This window comes from Eschrichtius robustus, chromosome 2 (assembly GCF_028021215.1).
Source record: "Eschrichtius robustus isolate mEscRob2 chromosome 2, mEscRob2.pri, whole genome shotgun sequence".
Taxonomy (NCBI): Eukaryota; Metazoa; Chordata; class Mammalia; order Artiodactyla; family Eschrichtiidae; genus Eschrichtius; species Eschrichtius robustus.
The window spans coordinates 122937537-122960689 of NC_090825.1; the positions used below are offsets into that span (position 1 = coordinate 122937537).

Here is a 23153-nt window from a genome sequence, read left to right on the forward strand (position 1 = left end):
CCGCCCCCTGCACAGGACAGTACCATTTTAAAGTATACTCCCTTTTCTGCCTTAAATCTGACCTGTTTATTCTGCTTCTTTGAAGAAGTAGTAGTAGAAATATTTTGTAACTGCTAAGCTCGTTGTACTGGGTATGTGAAAGAGTAATAGTAAAATATAACATCCTAGATTTTAGAGACTGATTGTTGGGTTGAAGGCAGTTGTCAATCTTCAAGTGAATTTACATAAAATACTTTTATCTTTCGGAAAATACATTTCCTGTTATTAACTATGTAAAATTATTAAAACATATTCTTAAACGGGAGATTCCTCATTTAATTCTGTGGAATACATAACATTTTTCTGTGCACAATCATGGATTTCGATGTGTAGAAAAGTCATTCTCCAGTAGAGTCGTCGTATATTCTCTAGAGTTTCTCTCCCCTTGTGTGTTACTTGGATTTGTGTTTCATTAGTTGTCATTATTGCCCATTTCAAATAATGTCTAATGAATATCAAATAAAGGTATTCATCCAAAGAAATACTTAATTGTCATTGGGATACTTTTAGTAAATAAACTTTCATCCCTTCTTTAAGTATTGAGTCCTACTATGTTCCAGGCACCATTTAGGCCCTGACCTTTAGAAAGTGTGCCAGGGACCTTGTATTCTAATAGAGAAGACACATGATAAACATGGCCAATAATTGGAAGGTATAGCTTTTTTATTTTTTCTGATTGAGCTTTTAGTTTAAAACTCAGGGGGACTTCCCTGGTGGTGCAGTGGTTAAGAATCACCTGCAGTGCTGGGCACACGGGTTCGATCCCTGGTCCAGGAAGATCCCACATGCCACGGAGCAGCTAAGCCCGTGTGCCACAACTACTGAAGCCTGCACGCCTAGAGTCTGTGCTCCGTAACAAGAGAAGCCACTGCAGTGAGAAGCCCGCGCACTGCAACGAAGAGTAGCCCCTGCTCGCCGCAGCTAGAGAAAGCCTGTGAGCAACAACGAAGACCCAACACAGCCAAAAATAAATAAATAAATAAATTTATTTCTAAAAAAAAAAAAACAGGATTTTTTTTTTCTTGTGACTAGTCTTAAAGACAAAATCAGGAGAATTACAAAGTGTAGCTAAAATTTTAGTTTGAATAGACTGTCTTCAACTGACTAGAGTTAACATTAAGAATGTGAAAATGTTGCTGTCAGGCATGTAAGATATATGAATGACTCAAGATAAGAGTATGAACTTAGGATGTTGGCAGTTTGGAATTATTTAGTCGCTCTACACTGATCAAAACTAAATTGAATGAATATGGGAACTATACTCAATATCTTGTAATAACCTATAATGGAAAAGAATCTAAAAAAGAATATATATATATACATACATATATATGTTTAACCGAATCACTTTGCTGTACATCTGAAATTAGCACAACATTGTAAATCAAATATATTTCAATAAAAATTTTTAAAAAACTAAATTGAATGAAGCTAAATTGTGACTGGCTTATCTTCACCATTATTGTAACCAATTTGATTTTTTTTTTTTTAAAGGCTTTAAAATTAATTAATTAATTAATTTTTGGCTGTGTTGGGTCTTCGTTTCTGTGTGAGGGCTTCTCTAGTTGCAGCAAGCGGGAGCCACTCTTCATCGCGGTGCGCAGGCCTCTCACTATCGCGGCCTCTCTTGTTGCAGAGCACAGGCTCCAGACACGCAGGCTCAGTAGTTGTGGCTCACGGGCTTAGTTGCTCCACGGCATGTGGGATCTTCCCAGACCAGGGCTCAAACCCGTGTCCCCGGCATTGGCAGGCAGATTCTCAACCACTGCGCCACCAGGGAAGCCCACCAATTTGATTTTTAAAAACTTTTTATTGTGGAAAATTTCAAATACAAGAGGAGAGCAAGTAGTGTAGTTAATTGTCATTACTCATTTAGTGGCTTCAACATGTATCAACATATGGTTAATCTTGCTTTATCTGTAACTCACTCCTGACTTGATTATTTTAGAACAAGTCCCAGACATAACATTTAATCTGTAAAATCTTCATTATATAGCTCTGAAAGGTAAGGGATAAACACTCATGCACACAATTACTATACTTTATCACAATCCCAAGATATTTATAACAGGTATTATTGTCAAATATCCAACCAGTGTTCATTATTCCCAGTTGTATCATAGATGTTCCTTTATAGCTGGTTCATTTGAAGCTGGATCCAAATAAGGTTACATATTACATTTAGTTAATATGTTTTTAAGTCTTTATTTTTTATTTTATTTTATTTTTTTAAGCCTTTAAATCTATAACAATTTCTCCTACCTCTTTTTTTTCTCCTTGACATTTATTTGTTGAAGGAACAGATCATTTGTCCTGAAGAATTTTTCCACAATCTGGACTTGGCACATTGCATCCCCTGGTGTTATTTAACACATTCCTCTATCCTCTGTATTTCCTGTAAATTAGAGGTTTAGATCTAGAGACTTAATTAGGGTCACATTTGCTTTTTTTTTTTCCCCCCCTTATTTTGCATGAATATTTTATTGATGGGGTTTTGTACTTCCTACTGCAGTATATCATGATGTACATAATACCAAGTTGTCTCCTTTCTGTGTTACAAATATTGATCACTGTGTACAGGTGTTTTCATCCTGATGCATCCGTTTAAAAAGTTGCTCGTGGTTATTTGTGATCCCTGCCTAGATCTCTTGTTTCATTTGGGGTTATAAAAGTGTGATACTCTAATTCTATGATTTCTTCTACATTTATTGGCTGGCATTCTACAAAGTAAAACTTGGGAGTTAACCATTTCTTTAACCTGAAATTCACTTTTTACAGGAAAGACAGGATAAATGCTTCTGTCCTTTCATTTATCACTTTTCAGAAAATGAGTTTGTTTCCTAATATCTTCCAAAGGGACCACTGTATTTTTTTTAAGTATAATTATGAACTCATGGATTTCTAATGTTTAGTATGTTTCACCCCATTATGGCCCTTTTTGATGTTCAAATTGTCTAGTTTATGACCATGGGGAACCTCTTCATGTTGGTTCTGCAGATTGCTTTGTTTTGTTTTTGACATGCTAGTGTTTGGTAGCCATCTTGCTTTTGGAGGGACAGGGTATACTAAGGTGTACCAGGCTCATGTTAGAAGTTTTCTAACCAGTCCTAGAATCAGCCTTTTATCTGAGGAACTGTTTCTTTTTGAAATAGTATTTAGAGACCTGAATAGATGTTGTTAAAGAAAATCAGGCCTCATTTGAATAAACAGCCATCTTTCTGAAGTGTCTGAATGCATGTTCTTTGTCACTCGTTTTAAAAAGACATTGTACAAAGTAGCCTTTTAGTTTCTAATTTACTTTGAGACAGTTATTAATTAAATACACATGGTACATTGAGTGCTGTATCATAAATTTAAACTAGTCATATGGACTGAGATTGTACTTCCCATTTTTCTCTTTAGCTCACTACTGCATTCTGCAAGGAATTCTCTGCAGTAGGTCATGCTTAAAACTATTTTCAGATCATTGAGGATATGTTAAATTGTTTTTGCAATGTAATGATTGGTCCTTTTCTCAGTTTTGAAAGGATTGGTGCTAAGCCCCCAGTTATGTGGTCTGCTTATACAGTATGATGTGTCACCTCCTCTGCTCCATATATAGGAAGAGAAGGGTAGTAAAGTTTAGTACATCTATTTCTTCTCTACATTTACTGTGAAATCAAGTGGTGCTTTGTGACTTGTCTTATTAAGGTATATTAAAAGTCTTCTGGATTGTTCACTTTATAAGGACATTTCATCAGGTGTAAAAAAAATTCTAAATTCACTTTGTTTTGTGTCACATAGTGAATCTCTGACTTTAGATATAAAATATTGAGTAAATCTTAAAAGTAGGTCTCATACGAGGTAGTCAGTGAAAAAGGTACTATTAAATAACCAACCAAAGGGGGCTTTGCTCCTTGATACCTTGTCTTTTTTAATCTTGTTCTACAAAATTTGGCTTCATTGTTTCTGACATTTCTTGCATCTATAAATATAGATTCTAAATGTGCTTTCTTTCCAAAAGTGGTCCTTAATATCTGAGGTAATTTCATGTGTACAGTGGCTAGTCTGTTCACCTGGGATTTTTTCCTTTTTTTCTTTCTCTGTGTTTGTTATCCACCTGCTCGTAGGATAACAAATTTTCACTGTCTTTAATTTTTTCTTTTGAATATTTCTTATTCTCTGAGGGTATGCTTGTGGTGGGTTTTTTTTTTTAAGTTCCTTTATTATTTTTCTTTTTCTGCTCTCAGATATGGGAGTATAGTTTGTGCATACCTGAAATTATATGAGTTTGGGGAGGAGTGTTTTTAATTTTTTTGAACGGGTATGACAGCTTTCATAACCACATGTCTCATTGGATACAAAACTCTACATGAATAATAGCTCAAGGTTCTGTTATCTAATAACTTGATATGGTTGATTGTTCAGTTTTGGGTAAATCAGCACGTAATTATTCCATTTAAGATTATAAAAAATGGACGTTTTGCAGTCACACTATCTAATTCTTACTCTTTGTACCTCAATGCATCCTAACCAGTTGCATGTCTATTTCTTGAGTTAGAAAGAATCTTAGTAACATCTTTCTTGAGTACAGTTCCCATTGGTATACTTTCTCTGTTCTTGGCTCAAGTCTCAGGAAGTAGATCATTGCGAGAAGCTTGTGACTCTCAATCCCAGCTGCCCTCCTATTCTTTCCTCTGTAGGACAGCCCATGTACTCTCGTGAACATGGTGCTGCTGCATCTGAGCGACTTCAGTTGGGGACACCGCCTCCTCTGTTGGCAGCTCGTTTGGTGCCACCTCGAAACCTCATGGGATCCTCCATTGGGTACCATACCTCAGTCTCCAGCCCCACCCCTCTGGTCCCAGGTAAGCTTTGCTACAGATGGCCATCCACCTCTGATCTTTTGTACCATAAACTGGCCAACCTAAGAGGTGATCTGGTATCCTGATCTGCTCTCACAGATTCCTATTAAAACTCCTAGGTAGTTTTATTTTCTGTTTCTCTGCTTCTTTGGTTTGTCCCTAGTGGCTCCTAGATGATTAGGTCTCCTGTGTGTCTGTCATCTCTGGTGTCCTTTGTATTTACTTTCCGTGCGTCTGTAACTAAGGTCATGCTAGTTCCTTGAACTAGTTTCTAATCCAATAGATAGGAAGAGAGTATCTACTTGAATGGTTTCTAATCAGTTACATGTTACAAGAAAACTAGGTTAATTTTTCTTTAAAACAAAACAAAAACATCTGGTTTCTTCCTGATCATGGATGAAAATGTCTTTTTCCCGTCTGTCCCTTGTTGTATGGAATGGCTGTGTATAATGTGATTTCTTGAAAACTCTTCCCTCCTATTGACATGTACATTTTGAAGATCTATGGAGTGCTTTGAGGGTGTCTCATGAGGTTTTTAACATTTCTCACTTTGCGTTTAGATCTCAGTTCATCATGATTAAAGGGCTTTCAGGTTTCTTAGGGTTCTGTGTATTCCCAGGAATTATCAGATCGAGACTATTTGATTACGTAACTTCTTTAAAACTCTCTGCAACCTCAATATAGATTTTTCTGTCAAGAGTAACAAGTGGTAACTGAAAATTTTTAAATCATAATTTGCTGATCTTATACTCTGGATTATAGAACTAATCGGCTAGTAATAAAGATCTGAATGTACCTTATCTTGTAGCTGAAACCTAATACAAGCAACAAAGGAGTTTTTCCACTAAGAAAAAAAGATGCAGAGATTTATATTGATAAATCACAACTGTGAGAATCAGCATCTTCACTCCATCTTAACCTTCTTTCATTTTATGTAGGATGAAAAGGATATTTTGGAGATAAGCACATTCAGAATTTTTTTTAAACGCTAACAGGATATTTATTTAGCATAAGAATTTTAAAAATTAAATTTTTAGGGACTTCCCTGGCAGTCCAGTGGTTAAGACTCCGTGCTTCCAATGCAGGGGGCGTGGGTTTGATCCCTGGTTGGGGAACCAGGATCCCACATATTGCGCAGTGCGGCCAAAAAAAAATAAAGAAAAGCAGATAACCAAATTAATAGATTGGTTTTTTTACCCCAATTAAAAGAATACCTAGAAATTAGGTGAGACGTGATAACAAAGGAAACTCAGCCAGTCATTTGTATATGGCGTTCATGTATGTGAAAACTTCTCTTAAAAATGTGCATTTAAGTTTGCATTAGGTGATTAATATAGAGGACAAAAATGACTAGGTAAACGAATCCAGAAATATATCAGTAATTCAGAATGGATTTGCATGTCTGTGTTTTGTGACTGGAACATTTTTGTTTCTTTGACTTCCAGTAGGTTTATCTATATACTATATTTCAAAGAGAGAAATATATATGAGTTGATACATTTGTTGAAGAAAATTCATTTTTGTGGTTATTTTATAATAGGAAATTATTTAACTACTGTTATTTGTTACATGTTTTGTTGTTTTGTTTTCCCTCAGATACCTATGAACCAGATGGTTATAATCCAGAAGCTCCTAGTATTACCAGTTCTGGTAGATCTCAGTATAGGCAGTTTTTTTCAAGAACACAGACACAGCGCCCAAACCTGATTGGCCTAACCTCTGGAGATATGGATGCAAATCCAAGAGGTAAGAATGCATTTAACTTTTTCTCATGCTAAATGTCATTTGGGCATAGCATTTCTGACCTCACTAAGGTCTAAAAATACTTTCAACAGTCTCTTTTTGAATAGTGCTGTGTAATGATCTCAAATAAATGTTTTTGAATATCTATCTCCAAATTTTACTTTAAAGCTATAAATAAAATAAAAATAAATATATTCTGCTTATATTTATTTTTAAATAAAAATAATACTAGTGTTAATTAATTGCTCTTTTTGTAGGACTTTAGGCTATTTTAGGCACTATGCTAGATGTTAGATATAGAAAGACGACATGATCCCTCGCCCTCAAAGAACTAATCATTTAATGGCCTACTTTGTGTTTTAAGAGCTGTGCTTCACACTAATAACATTGAGAATTTTAAACACTATGATAAAATTATCCTTTGACCATTTTTATTATTTATGATTATAACCATATGTTAGGACCTTTATAAAGCATAGCCACAAATCTTAAAAGATTAAATGCAAGCATTGCCTTTAATATGGGTTGATACCATCCTTTCACCTCCGCTCAAAAAAAAGTTTGGTTAAAGAGTTTGATGAGATTCCAGTTTCTTACTTATTATTATAGTTAGATTTCCAGTATTAAATTTCAATTTGAACGACTGGCCATGTGCCATCCTGAGGATATTTTCCTGATTTAATTATATGGTGGACATTTTCCTGTTCTTACCTTCTTTCTTATCCTGATTTTATTAACTCTTCTTTACTGCCATTAATGACATTATTGCCACTACCAGTTAACAGTTTTGTGTCAAGATTAAACCAAATCCTTTTTAATATATTATTATCTCTAATATTCCTTACCAACAACTTAAATTAGGTACTATTTTTATTCTCTTTTTTATAGACAGACACTGAGGCGAAGAGAGGTTAAAGAACTTGCCCATTATTAATTCTTTTCTGTTCTATTCTATTCTATACATCAGTGGTCTCCAGCCTTTTTGGCACCAGGGACAGTTTTCTTGGAAGACAGTTCTTCCACAGACAGACGGTGCAGCGGGTGGTGGTGGGGATAGTTCAGGCGGTAACGCGAGTGATGGGGAAGCTCGCTAGCCCCACTGCTCACCTCCTGCTGTGCGGCCCGGTTCCTAACAGGCAGCGGACCGCTACTGGTCTTTGGCCCGGGGGTTGGGGACCCCTGCTATACATGACAGAACTAGAATTTGAACCCAGGTTTATCTAATTCCAAAGAATATGCTCTACTCCAATAAAGATGGTAAAAAAAAAAAAAAAAAAAAATGCTCTTACCTTCTGTGCTGTAATGCATATATTGTTACCAAATTACCTGAAATTAGTGGGAAGATCATATTTTCAGCCCCACAGTGATTATTCTTTGCTGCTGATTTTACTTTTGGTGGAGTTGCTAAAGTTATGGAGAATACTCAATATAACATGCGCAGTTTTGGGTTGGTATTTGCTTTTTTGTTCAACACACCTCTTTCCACTGACAGGTAACCTATCGTAAGGTCAGCGTCTTATAGTATTTTAGTCTTAACTGTTGTGAATGGAATGTGTTAATTTATAACATTGGCTTTGAATTTTCCTTTCAATGTTTAGGTTTGAATAATTTTAAACCTACAAAAAAATCAAAAGTGCAATAAACACCTGAATACTTTAACTTAGATTCACCAGTTGTTAACATTTTGTCAGCTTTGGGCATGAATGCTCACTTGTGTGCACTCTTCTCTCTGCCTTCCTCGCCTTCCTCCCCTCTCCCTTCACGTTGTTTTCTTGAATCACTTGAAAGTAAATTTTGGAGATTGTGACACTTTAAGATCCTTTAGTTTACATCTGAGAATAAGACACAGTACTACATACGTGCAATATCATTGCCACACATAAAAGAAAATCATAATTCCATAGTAATATCCTATCCATGTGAACTTCTTGTTGAATCCTATAAGGAGACAAATATTTCACTCCATTTGTGGCCTAATAAGTTTGATCACTTGCCGTAATTGTTAGAACTCTCCATTGTAAAGTAAATAATTTGTGGAGTGGTACTTTGGCATCAGATAAATATCTTATTCTCCAACACCCTTTCACTGATTTTTTTTTCCTTCCATTTATGATCCTTGCCTGAATCAGTCATTACATTAGAGTTGGCTAGGAGTTTTTAAACGTGCATATTGTATTTTTGAAAAAGGAGAAAAAGGAGGCAATTGATAATTTATTTTTGCTGTTAAACATTTCTGAAAAGGAAATGGTAGTAGTTAGGTGCTATTCACAGTGATTTTTAGCTTTTGGACTAAATAATTTTAATCATTTGAAATTCCCCAAATACAACGCCTGGTCAGTAATGTTAATTTTTGTTTTCTACAGCTGCTAACATTGTCATCCAGACTGAACCACCAGTTCCTGTTTCAATTAATAGCAACATAACCAGAGTAGTTCTTGAACCAGATAGCCGGAAAAGAGCTATGAGTGGTTTGGAAGGGTCGCTGGCAAAGAAACCTTGGCTGGGAAAGTAAGATAATTTGCTAATTAGTAACATCTAATTGATGTTTCTGGTTTTTTGTTTGCAGTAGCAAATTTGTAAAATTAAGAGTTGTCATTAATCATTAATTTTCAATCTATGTGCCTCAAAGCTAAGGTTCCCAGAGGCATCATTAGTATGTCTTAAATATTGAAAAGTTAACAGAATATTGATAATAGATATTAGTAATTTGTACTGATTTCTAGGCCTAACCCAGTATTAGAATTATTGAGGCATCAGTCTTCTTTCTTTCTCTGTACCTGTTTGGTTCCCATGTAATAAGGATAATGTGAAAATTACCTAGTCATTTCTGAAGAATGTTAAGTGCGTACAAAGGATACTTGAATAAATATAGACTTACATTCTTTGCTGATTATCTCTTGCCTAGGCATAATGTAGGAGACTTAACCAAGATCTGTTAATATTCCTTTCAGGCAAGGGAATAACAATCAGAGTAAACCAGGATTCTTGAGAAAGAATCAGTATACAAACACCAAATTAGAAGTCAAGAAAATCCCTCAGGAATTGAACAACATTACCAAGCTCAATGAACACTTCAGCAAATTTGGAACTATTGTTAATATCCAGGTAGGTGTGGCTATGTTGGTGACAAAATCCATGTATATAATGTATCTTCAAAAATATTCCTATCAGCTTACCTTGCTTAAACAAGCCAGTGGTTAGTCTGATCATCTCTGCTATGTGTTTTAAATTCCACTGTGTATCTGTATGCCCAACTTTATGATGGAGTTGTTGTGCTGAATTTGTCCTCTGAATTCATTTGGTTCTTTTCTGCAACCTCTTCCTGAAAGACAGTGGGCCAGTTACTGTATTTTTGTTCATAGTTGTATCTCTGGACAGATGACTTTTTTACCTGCTTTAGTGTTCTAACTAAGTAGGTGAGATTTTTGGTAACTTCTAAGATTGTAATTTTGTTTACTGACTGGCTTTTATTTTGTGAAATATTAATTGGTTAAGGATGGTTCTAATCTTGAGAATTTTAGGCACTGTAACATATAATCTAACATCAAATAAATTGTAGCTTTTATATTTTGCTGTGTGTTTGTTAGATATTTGAATTTATCAATTTGTGGTTGGGTGTTATGCTGTAATTGAGGGTAGTAGAAGGTCTGTTTAAGTTGGGATTTCAGTCAGTTACCCCTGACACTCAGTGTTGCCATCAAACCAAAATATGATTTATGTATCTCTAACTACCTTTTTTCTCTTAAATTTTTCCTAGGTCATTATTCTTTATGGCATTTAGAAAAATTAGGAAGCTTTTAATGTAAATGAGTATATGAGTCTGCTTGGGTTGCCATAACAAATACCATAGACTGGGTGGCTTAAACAACAAAAATTTATTTGTGGGGAATCCAAGATCAGAATACTAGCCAATTTGGTTCCCGGTAAGGACTCTCTGGCTTGGAGACGGGCATCTTCTTGCTGTGTGCTCACATGATGGAAGGAGAGGGAAAGGAAGAGACAGAGAGAGAGAGCTCTTCCTATAAGGTCACCAGTCCTGTCTGATTAGGGCCCCACCCCTTTGATCTCATCTAACCTTATTTACCTCCTAAAAGCCCTGTCTCCAAATACAGCCACATTGGGGGTTAGGGCTTCAACATATGAATTTGGGGAGGACATAACTCAGTCCATAGCAGTAGGCCATAATTTATAGAAGCACTATTCTCTATTTGGGGGATTTTATGTTGTTCTTATTATTTTTTATAAAAACAATGCTATTGTGAGCCTCCTTTTATATAAACCTTTTATTTTTTTATGATGCATTGCTGAATTAAAGGGAATTTTAAAACTTTTTATTTGAACTGCCAAATTGTTCTCCAAAAGGGTTGTGCCAGTTGATACTCCCTAACGCAATGTGTGAACCTCATCAAAGCTCTAATATGGATCCATTAAAAACTTTTAGACCAGTTTCATAAGTGAAAAATTGTACTTGCTTTAATTTGCTTTGTTTTTATTCCTAGGTAGACTCTAATTTATATAGACCATTTGCAGTACTTTTGGATTTACCTGTCCACTGTCTTTGCCCATTTTTTTATGAAGGCATTTATAATAATGCTTTTCCAAACCTTTGCTTGTCATATATATGAAAATTACTTTTTCGTCTTGTCATTTATTTTGTTTGTGGCAGGTTTGGACTGACAGTGGTTTAAAATTTTATTTGGTCAAATCCGCTGTTTGTCTTTATGGGTCCTACCTTTATAGGTGTGCATAAAAAGGCTTTCCAAAGCCTCAGATTATACAGATATTCACGTTTTTTCCCTGGGTTTTTTGGTTTGTTTTTTGTAAAATGTTTTCTCTCTCTGGAGTTTATTTGGATGTAAGATACCAGGGAGGAATTAACAACTTTTCCCCAAGTGGTTATGTAACATCACTAGGATTATTTATTAAGTAATCCAATATTCTTTCATATATAATGTTGAAATACACATCTTATCTTTTAAGGGATAGCTAACTTTATTTACATAGAATTCACAATGGATTTCAGCAGGCTGTTTTCTACTTCTGAATTTTTTATCAATAATTTATCAGTATTTGCTTAGCTACAATCATTAATTTATGTATGTTGTTGTTGTTGCTGCTGGTTTTTCTTATAGGTTGCTTTTAAGGGAGATCCAGAAGCAGCCCTCATCCAGTATCTTACCAATGAGGAGGCCAGAAAAGCCATTTCCAGCACTGAAGCAGTTCTAAACAACCGGTTCATCCGAGTCCTGTGGCACAGGGAAAATAATGAGCAGCCAGCACTACAGTCGCCAACACAGCTGCTCCTGCAACAGCAGCAAACACTTAGTCACCTGTCACAGCAGCACCATCACCTGCCACAGCACCTTCATCAGCAGCAAGTGCTGGTGGCCCAGGCTCCTCCCTCAACGGTACATGGGGGTATTCAGAAGGTAATCTACTGGCTCACAGGGAATTAATGGTCCTTTAATCCCATCCTCTAGATCATTGTTTCTCAATTTGTGGTCCTGGGGTCTTCTGCATCAGAGCCATTCAGTTTGATTTGTAGACCGGCAGCATCTGATCTCCTAGGAGCTTATTAGACATGCAGTTTCTTAGGCTTCACCTCAACTTACTGAATTAGAATCACTATGGGTGGGGCCCAGTAATCCGTTTTAACAGGCTTTCCAGGTGATTCTTATGTACCTTGAAGGTTGAGAAGTGCTGTGTTGCATCAAAATCACTTATCTGGGTGCACATTCCTGGGTCTTACCTTCTCAGATCTACAGAGTCAGTCTCTAGATATGGGACCCATAAATCTGCATGTTTAAGAAATACCTTTAGTGATTCTTCTCAACACTAAACACTCTCATACTAAAGTATGATAGCCATCCACGACTGAACAACTTTGAACCTAGAACAGCTTCTTTGTTTTGTGTTAGAATCAGTCACTCTTATAGCGATCCTTTTGTCCCACTTTTTCTCATATAGAAAAATTCTGTTCTCTTTAAAACTGAAATGGGAGCTCCAAGAGACTGGGATTTTGTCTGTTGTATTCATTTGATCCCTAGTGCCTAAAACAAGGCCTGGCACACAGCGCTCAAAACATATTTGAATGGATAGATGAACGAAGGAAAGAACAAACCACCATGCATTAGAATCATTCAGATATTGATGACAATGTTAATCTCCTCCTAGCCATTCTCTTGTTTGGATTAAATGCATTCAGATTGAAAAAAAAAAAGTATTCTTTAACAGTACATAGTATTAACTCCATTTATCATCGTGTTTTTTTGCAGTTAAGCCTGCATTTCTTTTGTCTCTGTCCCATCTCATGTTAGGGCCAAAGGTAAATGTTCCCCCAGGTGTTGGCTGAATGGTGTATGAAAGAGTGATACAATCACCTCTGTGATCCGTTAGACCCTGTTCTGTTAATGCAGCCCAAGATTATGTTATGTTTTTAGGGTGGCCATATCACAGTTATTCTTATTAAGCTACTGTCAATTAAAACCTTAAGTCTTAAAAAGCATTACATATTGAAGGGAACATTAAGAAAATTATTAGAAAGTTTTTTCTGTATGAGTATATACACATATGCATGCATAATTTCAAACATCCAAAAAAGTATGGATACTAACAGTCATTTGTATATCCACCTCTTCACTTAAAAAAATCAAACCTTACAGATGATTGAAGCACCCTTCCTTCGCATTTCCTTATCTTCCTCCCCAGGGTAATCACTGTCCTAAATTTGTATCATTCCTAGGCATTTAAAAAAACTTCCACCATAAATATGTTTATTTTGTATATGCAGATGATGAGCAAACCGCAGACATCGGGTGCCTATGTTCTTAACAAAGTTCCTGTGAAACATCGTCTTGGACATGCAAGTGGTAACCAGGGTGATGCAGCACACTTGTTGAATCAGTCAGGTGGTGCTGGAGATGATTGCCAGGTATATATTTCTGTGGACCTTTAAATCTGTTTAGAGTTGTTCAGTGACACAAAGAAATTAACAAATTGATTATCACCCAGATTTGTAATGTCTTATTTCCTCAATCAAGATAATTGTGAGAGCTAACCTAAATGTGGCCGGTAAACTTCCCTAATTTCCATGATTCCGCCAGAAATTTGCTAGTTAAATTTTCTTTTCCTATTCAAAGCTAAATAGGAATTTGAAATTTTTAGCCATTTATTAATAGATGTCTTTATTAATCCATTTCTTTTATAATGTTTCTTCTTTAATATAATTAAGAACATCATGAAGGGGATTCAGTCGTAGTCAATTCAAAAGTCAGATTTTGAAATATGTTTTTAAGTCGTTTCCTTTCCTTTTGGGAATATATCTATATGATGACTCTCCAGAATGGTGATTTTTTTTTTCCAAGAGAGCTAGGAAAACTGAAAAAGAACAGGTGGGGTTAGCCCTCCTAGACATTAAAAAATACTGTGAAGTCAGTATAACTCAAACAATTTGATACTGGCACATGAAGAGAAAGGCCAGTGGAATAGAATCCAAGACTGAGATTATAGACTCACTCGCAAATAGGAATTTATCATATGCTAACACATTATCTCAGTTCAGCGGGGAAAGTATGGACTCTTTGGTAAATGGTATTGGGATAACTTGATAGCCTGATAGAAAAAAAAATTAGATCCATTTTTAAAATTACATAATAAACCAGGATAATGTCCACAAGGACCTGAAATTTATATGCTGACGGTAATGCTAAATGGTACAGCCTCCGTGAAAGGAAATTTGGCAGCATCTAGCAAAATTATGTATGCATTTACTCTAAACCAATAATCCTCCTCTAAGAATCTGTGCCAAAGATATACTTGTCAAACTATGGAAAGACATATGAGCAAGGCTAGGGAATGTAGACTCTCTTCAATAGCAAAAGACTGGAAACAATCCAGTGTCCATCAGTATGGGACTGATTACTTAAAATGTAGTACATGCATACAATAGCGTATGTGTAACTTTGCAAAGGAATGACGAATATCTTTATGTATACCATGAGGTGATCATCAGGATACATTAAGTAAAAAAAAGCAAAATGGGACAAAAAATGCAGAGTCGGCCACTGTTTATTTAAGAAAGTAAGGGCAATGAATACGTATAAGTACTTGCTTATGATAGGAAAAAACAACAAAAAAAGTAACCCATATCATTTAAATCTTGGTGGTTACGGCAAGGATAGAAGAAACTAGACAACTTTAAAAACCTCCAAAACATTTCTTAATTCTGTCCACCAGAAAGGTCTAGAGACAATGACCCAGCCTGATGGTAATGAACCTTGACATGCTCCTTCCCCCAGCTCCAAAAGGAACCAGGGATCCTTGAAGAAATGGCTGTCCCCAGATCTGGGGCTGACAGTGTTCCAGATGAGCCTAGAATACTTTGTCAAACCAGAAAGCGAGGAATTTGTCAAAGATTACTAGCATCCTATCAAAGAATGAAAAAAATGTCATAGAGGCTGTAGAACTACTCACCAATTTAAAGGAAATTCAGAGGACAGAGGGACGTGTTAAAGGATACCATAGAATCCTGTGGTGAATACTACAGGATGAATGACCTGGTTTCTTCCAGAATTGATTTGCAAAGAAAAGAAAGATACGGAGAGGGAAACGGAATTAAAGGAGACTTTAAAGAGATATAACCAATTGCATTTATATGGACCTTAGTAGGTCCTAATTTAAATGTGAAAAAAATGTTTAGAAAATTATAATAGAATCTGGAAATGTGACTATTTAATGATATTAAAGAATTGTTATGCCTTTTAAGTGTGACAACGGTATTGTGGTTTTACTTAAAAAAGAAAGGAGTCCTTATCTTTTAGAGATACAACTGAATTATTTACAGATAAAATAGTGTGTGTGTTATGATGATGTAGTTGGGGGTTTAAATAAAACAAGGTTATTTTATATAAAATCATGTAAATTAATTAATGATTTTACATAAAATAATGTAAACTGATGATTGTTTCTGCTTGCTGATGGATACGTCGTTTTTTATATATAATTTTGTACTTTTGTTTGTTTCAAAAAAATTTGATACTAAAAGATAGAACAACAAAAGCAATCTCAGACTTTGAAGTCACACAGCCCTGACTGACTTGACCTGCTTCTTAACTAGCTGTGTTAAATAACTGGCGAGCATTGGTTTCCTTTTCAATAAACTCAGTTGCTATGGGGATTAAAAAATTTCATGTTGGTAAAGCATAAAAGAGAAGTGTTTATTCGCACATAATAAGTGCTCAGTAACTTGCAGGTGGTGCCGTTTTTATTTTGATAAATAGTAGTAACAGCACGGACATCATCTCTGCAGGTTCCTACAGTACTTGAGAGAGCTTCCTGTGGATTTAAAGTAGCTTAATTTTTAGGACAATTAAGTATTGTATGATTGAGATAAGTTTTGTATTTGTATATGTTGCATGATTGAATTTTCCATGAATTTCTTAGTATTATATCCTGTGTCCCTTATATCATATATTCAAAGTTAATTTAAAAATAAAAGAGTGGAGTATGTTAGGGAAGACTTGAACCAGAGAGGTGTTAGTACACCATATTGCTCTGCTATGCCTTAAAGAGGGGAAGATTAACTGGAGTCATCTGTTCAGAAAGGAATCTAAATACCAAAACAAGCACAGTAAAGATGGTCACCATTTTACTTGCAAAGTTAGATCTGTGAGCTAACTACTTGTCTTATGGTTGGTTGTAAACTCATATAACATTTGATTAAATATAATATTAAGACTATGACTGCAAAGTACCTTAATTCTTAGGAGGGTTTGCAATTATTAGAAACATGCATTCTTATTTGGCATTGCGGAAAATAGCTTAATGACATTACCCCCCCAAAGACCTCCAGGAACACACCTGTAGTTGAACAACTCCTACTCAGTGAGGGAGTATACACAGTGAAACCATGGAACATCTCATTTAGAGGGTGTTAGCAAGGACTTATTTTAGGATTGGCTGTGTTAGGTGATTTGTTGGAGGGTTAAAGGAAACAGGAGTAATTCTATGGTCAGACTTCCTAATACATTTACCGAGAAGGAAGGAAGACTAGAATTACGCTAAAGCTGTAATTGGTAAAGAAGCTGTAGTCATTCATATTAGCCAGGGTAGAGAGATGTTTAGTCATTTTTATGGTTTGGATAGTGTTCATGGTTTGTGTGTGTGTGTGTTCAGTCGTGATAATGGAGTGATCTTGTTTTTGCCTTGATCCACCATGGGCACAAGGGTGACCTTGTCTGAGGTTGATGTTCTATGAAATTGTTTATGTTCAACAAGGGGACACTAAGGCCTAGCTGTGAGTGGCAGTCTGGCTCCTAGATGTCAGGAGTTGTTGTTCTTTTTCCCACAATTAAAAAAATATAAAGAAAAGAAAGATAAGTGATTGTATTCAGAAACACAACATTATTGCTTAAAATTAGTTTTTGTTTTTATATTTGAATGACAATTGAGTTTATGTATAAAGAACTTGTTTTATAAATGAAGTTTTTAAATGTAAAAAAAATATATGGAGTCTTTTTAAAAAATGATTTTAAGGTATTGCTAAGATTTAATTTAATTATATTTGTGTTTCATAGATATTTTCAACTCCAGGCCATCCAAAAATGATCTACAGCTCCTCAAACTTAAAGACACCTTCAAAACTTTGTTCAGGATCAAAGTCTCACGATGTCCAAGAAGTTCTTAAAAAGAAGCAGGTAACAGCCTCAGTTCTTCTTTCCTTCAAGAGGAAAGGATCTATTGAATTCTTTTTTTTTTTTTTAATAAATTTATTTATTTTTTATTTATTTATTTTTGGCTGCGTTGGGTCTTCGTTGCTGTGTGTGGGCTTTCTCTAGTTGCGGAGAGCAGGGGCTTCTCTTCGTTGCGGTGCGTGGGCTTCTCATCACGGTGGCTTCTCTTGTGGAGCACGGGCTCTAGGCACACGGGCTTCAGTAGATGTGGCACGCAGTCGTCAGTAGTTGTGGCTCGCGGGCTCTAGAGCACAGGCTCAGTAGTTGTGGCTCACGGGCTTAGTTGCTCCGCGGCATGTGGGATCTTCCTGGACCAGGGCTTGAACCCGTGTCCACTGCATTGGCAGGCAGATTTTCACCCACTGCGCCACCAGGGAAGTCCGGGATCTGTTGAATTCTTAAGTGATTATATTAACACCTCTGAACAGTTCATGTTGTTATGGAACTACATTATAACATTTATTTAGCTGCTGCTTGATGCATTGTACACTTGAAAAAAAGATGAGCAAACAGAAAAAATGTTTTGCAGTTGCCTTTCAGTGGCTACATCAAGCACAAAGAAAGAACTTTTTTCTATGTAGCAGTAGAAGACACTGAGCTGTCGTCCCGTCCATCTCCCCCGCCCCCAGCAAGGGAGAGAAACAAATACTTTTATTTCATTATTTTCTCTTCTAATTCCTTTCTGGCTTCGTAAGTTAGATAATATTTCACGTGAAGTGTAACAATTATGTAGTTATTATTCATGTGACTCAGTTCTGAGTTTCATTATCATCCTAGATTTAAACTCACATAGAGTTTTTCAAATAAAATAGTTATTTATATATATTATCTCAGTATAATTGGAGATTTAATTAACAGAGGGGTTGGAGGCAACATTTTCCAGGCAAAAATCCATAGATTTTGCTATCATTTCTAACCTATAGCTGCATGTCACTTTTAGACTTTAGACTTTATTTTTAGACTTCAAACTTCAAAAATAAGGATTTCGCTTATTATGTGGGGAAGTGAAAACAGCTCTTGTTTTTCTTTACATATATATTCAGGTCATTTGAGTGAATAAACCTCATAGATACAGCTAATTAGTGTTCAGTATTTTAAATATTAAAGTACAGTTACAAACATAAACTCTTTTATATTGGAAGTGTGGGGGAAAATAGGTTTAAAGGTTTCATCTCTGGCTTCAGCTGTTTTTTGATTAGGAGGAAAATCTGTCTCGTATAAGGGGTGACTCAGAAGAAATGAGTTGAGACTGTAGTAGCCTTATGTATCATGGGCAAACTTAGTTATTCAGTACTGATTTTTTCTTTACCTGTTCATACAGGAAGCAATGAAGCTACAACAAGATATGAGGAAAAAGAGGCAAGAAATGTTAGAAAAACAAATAGAATGCCAAAAGGTAAGATAAATGTTCATTATTTGCATGCTGGAATTGATGTATGGAATGGATTTTACAAAGATATCCCCAATAAAGTTTTAAAGGTTATTTATATTAAAATTTACTAAGCATAGTTTTACTTTTTTCTGTTTATTTTATAGATGTTAATATCCAAGCTAGAAAAAAACAAAAACATGAAGCCAGAAGAGAGAGCAAATATAATGAAGACTTTAAAAGAGCTTGGAGAAAAGATCTCACAATTGAAAGATGAGTTAAAAACATCTTCTGCAGTCTGCACACCATCTAAAGTAAAGACAAAAACAGAGGTACCTATTTGCATTTTTCATTCAGCATAGGGTTATTGAACATCTGTGGTGTGCTTGGCACTTTAAAAGTGCAGTGGAACCGTTAGGTAGCTAATAGTCTAGTGTGAGACAATTATAAGTATCTTTTTTTTTTTTTTAATGTTTCTGTAGATGCTGTACACTCCCTCTGAAAGAAGTGATAATACCGGGTTTGAACAAAGATGTTTTTTAACTGAATTTTTTTGTTCTCCATGCTGACGATGTAACTGCTTAGAGTGATGGCAAGGAAAGAGACATTTCCTATTTCAGCAGCTTTTTTTTCTAATTTTTTAATAATGTTGTAATGCATCCATCCCTTTTAATATTCAAAAGATATCATTGACTTTAGTATGGGTAAAAATATGGCTTTCTATTGAAAAGAATAATCAAAAGTTCTAGATCCATTTAAGTCTAATTTTGTTCATTTCTATTTGTTTCCTTACTGTCGAAGAATACTTGCTTTTACACCATGGTTCCATCATTATTCTACAGCTCTGTAGTGGGATTTTAGATAAATTTGCAGCCCTTTGAGAACTGGGAATAAATTTGTCAGATATATATATATAGAATGCAAATTTTTATGTACAATATTATATTACATTTGAAATTGTGGTTCTCTGTTATAAAAGGAATGTAAAGTGTTTCATTAAGATTGCTTTTACACAACATTGTAAATCAACTATACTTCAATAAAAATTTTTTGAAAAAGAGTAATTTATGATCTAAAAAAATGATTGCTTTTTAAAAATATAATAAAAATGTTATTTTAATTGAAATTTCCCCCAATTATAAAAAGAGCATTTAATTATAGAAAGAAATTTAAGAGAATATGGGGGAAAGAAAATCTCTCATAGTCACAGCAGCTAAAGGCTGATAATTTGTTTCTTACCCAAAAAAAAAAAAAAAAAGAGTGGCAATAGTTATAGGGTTCAGATCTGAAAGCAATTATGTAACTGTTGTGTTTGTACTATTAGTGAATTTTTATTGTGTAATTTATTTTGCCCTATTATGTTTCACTTATGATGCTTTATTATGTTCTCAGCTCCCTCATCTCAGATGACTGTTTCCAAGGTCTGATTTTTAGGCCATCTTAAGCATTTGTAATACTGCTTGCTTATTAAGCAGTAATACTGTTTATTGTTACTACTGATAACATTATACTCTCTACATGTTTTCTATTATATCTGTAAAGTTACTTTCCTTAAAACACCCATGTTTATTGCATACTCTCACATTTACCCAGAAGAGATGTTTGTCATTCTATAAGTGTCATATTGTGAACAAGATTTTGTAAGTTGTCTAAAAAATACATTTTTACTCTTAATTTTTCCAAAGGCCCAAAAAGAACTATTAGATACCGAATTGGACCTTCACAAGAGGCTATCCTCAGGAGAAGACACAACAGAGTTACGGAAAAAACTCAATCAGTTACAGGTTGAGGTGAGATTTAAGAGGAGTTACCCACTACATTTAACATCTCAAAATAGTTTTCCAAGATTTAGTCTGACAATGTGTTATATTCTGCTTTTTGTTGTTATTCAGGCTGCACGATTAGGTATTTTACCTGTGGGTCGAGGAAAGACCATGTCCTCTCAAGGTCGAGGAAGAGGCCGAGGCCGTGGAGGAAGAGGAAGGGGTTCACTAAATCACATGGTGGTGGACCACCGCCCTAAAGCACTAACAGTTGGGGGATTCATTGAGGAGGAGAAAGATGACTTACTTCAGCATTTTTCAGTAAGTTTTTAAAGTAGTAAATGCCAACTCTAAAAGCATTGTATTTAGCATTTCCTTGTTGCCTTCTGTGTAAATGTCAAATGTTTTATAGATTAGAAAATTAAGTTGTAAAATCATGGATATTAGCAAATTCCTATTAATATATTTGAAGGTCAAGAAGCAGCTCATGCTATGTTCCATAATACTTCACATAAATGCATTTGTCGTAACAAGTTATTCGAAAGCTATATTTGATTTTTGCTTTAGGGTTTATTACATGGTTTATCAGGTGTTTATAGTCAATAAGTGAAAATAGTCTGGGATGGAGACGAAATCCAAAGGAAGAATTTGTTAGGAGAAGAGTCATGTTTAGTTATATTCTGTATACAGTGGTGACCACTTACTTTTAGACAAATATGCAAATAGATATTTGCCACAGGTGAATGTTTTTATTATTTTGCACATAAACAGGGTATATTCTCTTTCTAACCACTCATTAATGCATTCAGTAACTATTTTTTGAGTGTTATTTGTGCTAGAGCATTTTCATACATGATCTCATGTAACCTTAAATAACTGTATAAAGTGCAAGTAGAAACCCATGTGTACAGATCGGAAAACTAAAGCTTAAAAAAGTCACCCAAGATCATACAGTTAATAAGTGACAGGACCAAGGTAAAAATACACAACTGACTGTTAACATCCAGATGCCTATTCCTCAAACAACTTTTTTGAGAGAAAACATTTTCAGCCCTATTAAGTGTTAAACATGGTGAGAGAAATCTTAAAGAGCAAGACTTCACTCCATAGTTTCTTATTAGTTTGATGCTCATTAATCCTGTTTCACCCTGGCTATTAGAGAATGGTGGGTTGTTATAAGATGTCCAGATTTGAGAGCCACCTGGGCTGCAGTCTGTTTACTCTTGAGCCAGTTTTTTCACTAGCCTGACTGTTATTTTCTTTTGTGGTAAAGCGGGAGATTGTCTTGAAGTGACTTCTTTGAGGAGTGAAGAAGATAATGTATGGAGGAGCACTGTACATGGGCAGGGTGTTCTTCTGGAGGCTGGGTGAATGTTGATTTTTGTCTCTCAGTGTTGAGTATATAACATTCGAATCTCCTTGCCAAAACATGGGCATGGGCATTTAGACCCACTGCCAGCTCTGGTGAGGTGCATTAGATAATAATGTATAATAATATAAAGCAGAATTTTTATAAATTTGGCTCTGTAGAAAGTTTTAGTTACAAAAAGTAGGTAATTTTTTTAGGTAGGAAGCTGCATGCTCTACCCTGAGGGTTATATATAAATCTTTAAATTTTAATCCAGAAGTCATGCTCAAATGGCTCTCTTTCCTTCTCGTAAGTAGAGTCATTCTAGAGTATCTAATAATAACCAACTTGTATATACATACATTTGTTAAGTCTGAAATACTGCGCTTGGTTTGCGGAAAGGGGCGTGTCCAGGCATTTGGGGAAGGAGCAAACGAAGCCAAGGCCGGTAAGGCAACTTCAAGAATGAGACACTACCATTGGTTTCGATGGTGTTTTGTCGTTTGTTTTTTGTTTTGATAGGGTGCTATCAGATAGTCTTGAGTGCTAGAAACGCACACTAGTAACAGATACTTGGGCAGTATAGTATGCTTTCTTTGAAAAAAATACAGAAATACATATGCCTGAGACATTATTGAAAGTAGATTTAGCAAACCTATAGGGTAACTCTTCTTCAAGGTCTTTTATAATCCCACAAAGGCTAAAGTAAAATGTATATTTTCAATATTCTTTTACTGTCCTTAATGATTGTGAAAGGATCATGGATCAACCATATCTGTATGAAGAGGTGATGGATGGGTGTTAGTGACGCTGTTCTGAAGTGTGAGGACCTAATTCTAGAGTCCTTCAGTTTATTCTTGTATTTATTAATCCAGTGGTCCCCAACCTTTTTAGCACCAGGGGCTGGTTTCATGGAAGACAATTTTTCCACAGACCGGAGGGGAGGGGGGAATGGTTTCGGGATGATTCAGGCCCATTACATTTATTGTGCACTTAATTTCTATTATTATTACATTGTAATATATAATGAAATAATTACACAATTCACCATAATGCAGAGTCAGTGGGAGCCCTGAGCTTGTTTTTACATGCCACTCACCGACAGGGTTTTGATGTGAGTCTGCATGCAGTTGATTTATTATGGTCTCTGTGCAGTCACACCTCTCTGCTAATGATAATCTGTATTTGCAGCTGCTCCCCAGCGCTGGCATCACCGCCTCAGCTCCACCTCAGATCATCAGGCATTAGATTCTCACGAGGAGCGTGCAACCTAGATCCCTCACATGCGCAGTTCACAGTAGGGTTCACGCTCCTATG

General features: G+C 35.6%; 1 protein-coding gene across 6 annotated transcripts in view; it reads left to right on the forward strand.

Moving 5' to 3' along the window:
- The window catches only part of RBM27 (RNA binding motif protein 27), a 64881-nt gene that overhangs the window by 32100 nt on the left and 9628 nt on the right, over positions 1-23153 (forward strand). For 3 of the 6 annotated variants that reach the window (XM_068536111.1, XM_068536112.1, XM_068536115.1), the window contains exons 9-19: positions 4722-4886; positions 6480-6629; positions 8990-9134; positions 9578-9731; positions 11759-12055; positions 13417-13557; positions 17201-17320; positions 18678-18752; positions 18893-19057; positions 20411-20515; positions 20618-20809. In XM_068536111.1, the coding sequence (XP_068392212.1) occupies positions 4722-4886; positions 6480-6629; positions 8990-9134; positions 9578-9731; positions 11759-12055; positions 13417-13557; positions 17201-17320; positions 18678-18752; positions 18893-19057; positions 20411-20515; positions 20618-20809 (1709 nt within the window). Of the gene's footprint in view, positions 1-4721; positions 4887-6479; positions 6630-8989; positions 9135-9577; positions 9732-11758; positions 12056-13416; positions 13558-17200; positions 17321-18677; positions 18753-18892; positions 19058-19207; positions 19347-20410; positions 20516-20617; positions 20810-23153 lie in introns of those variants that run through there. The other 3 variants (XM_068536113.1, XM_068536114.1, XM_068536116.1) reach the window with 2 other exon arrangements.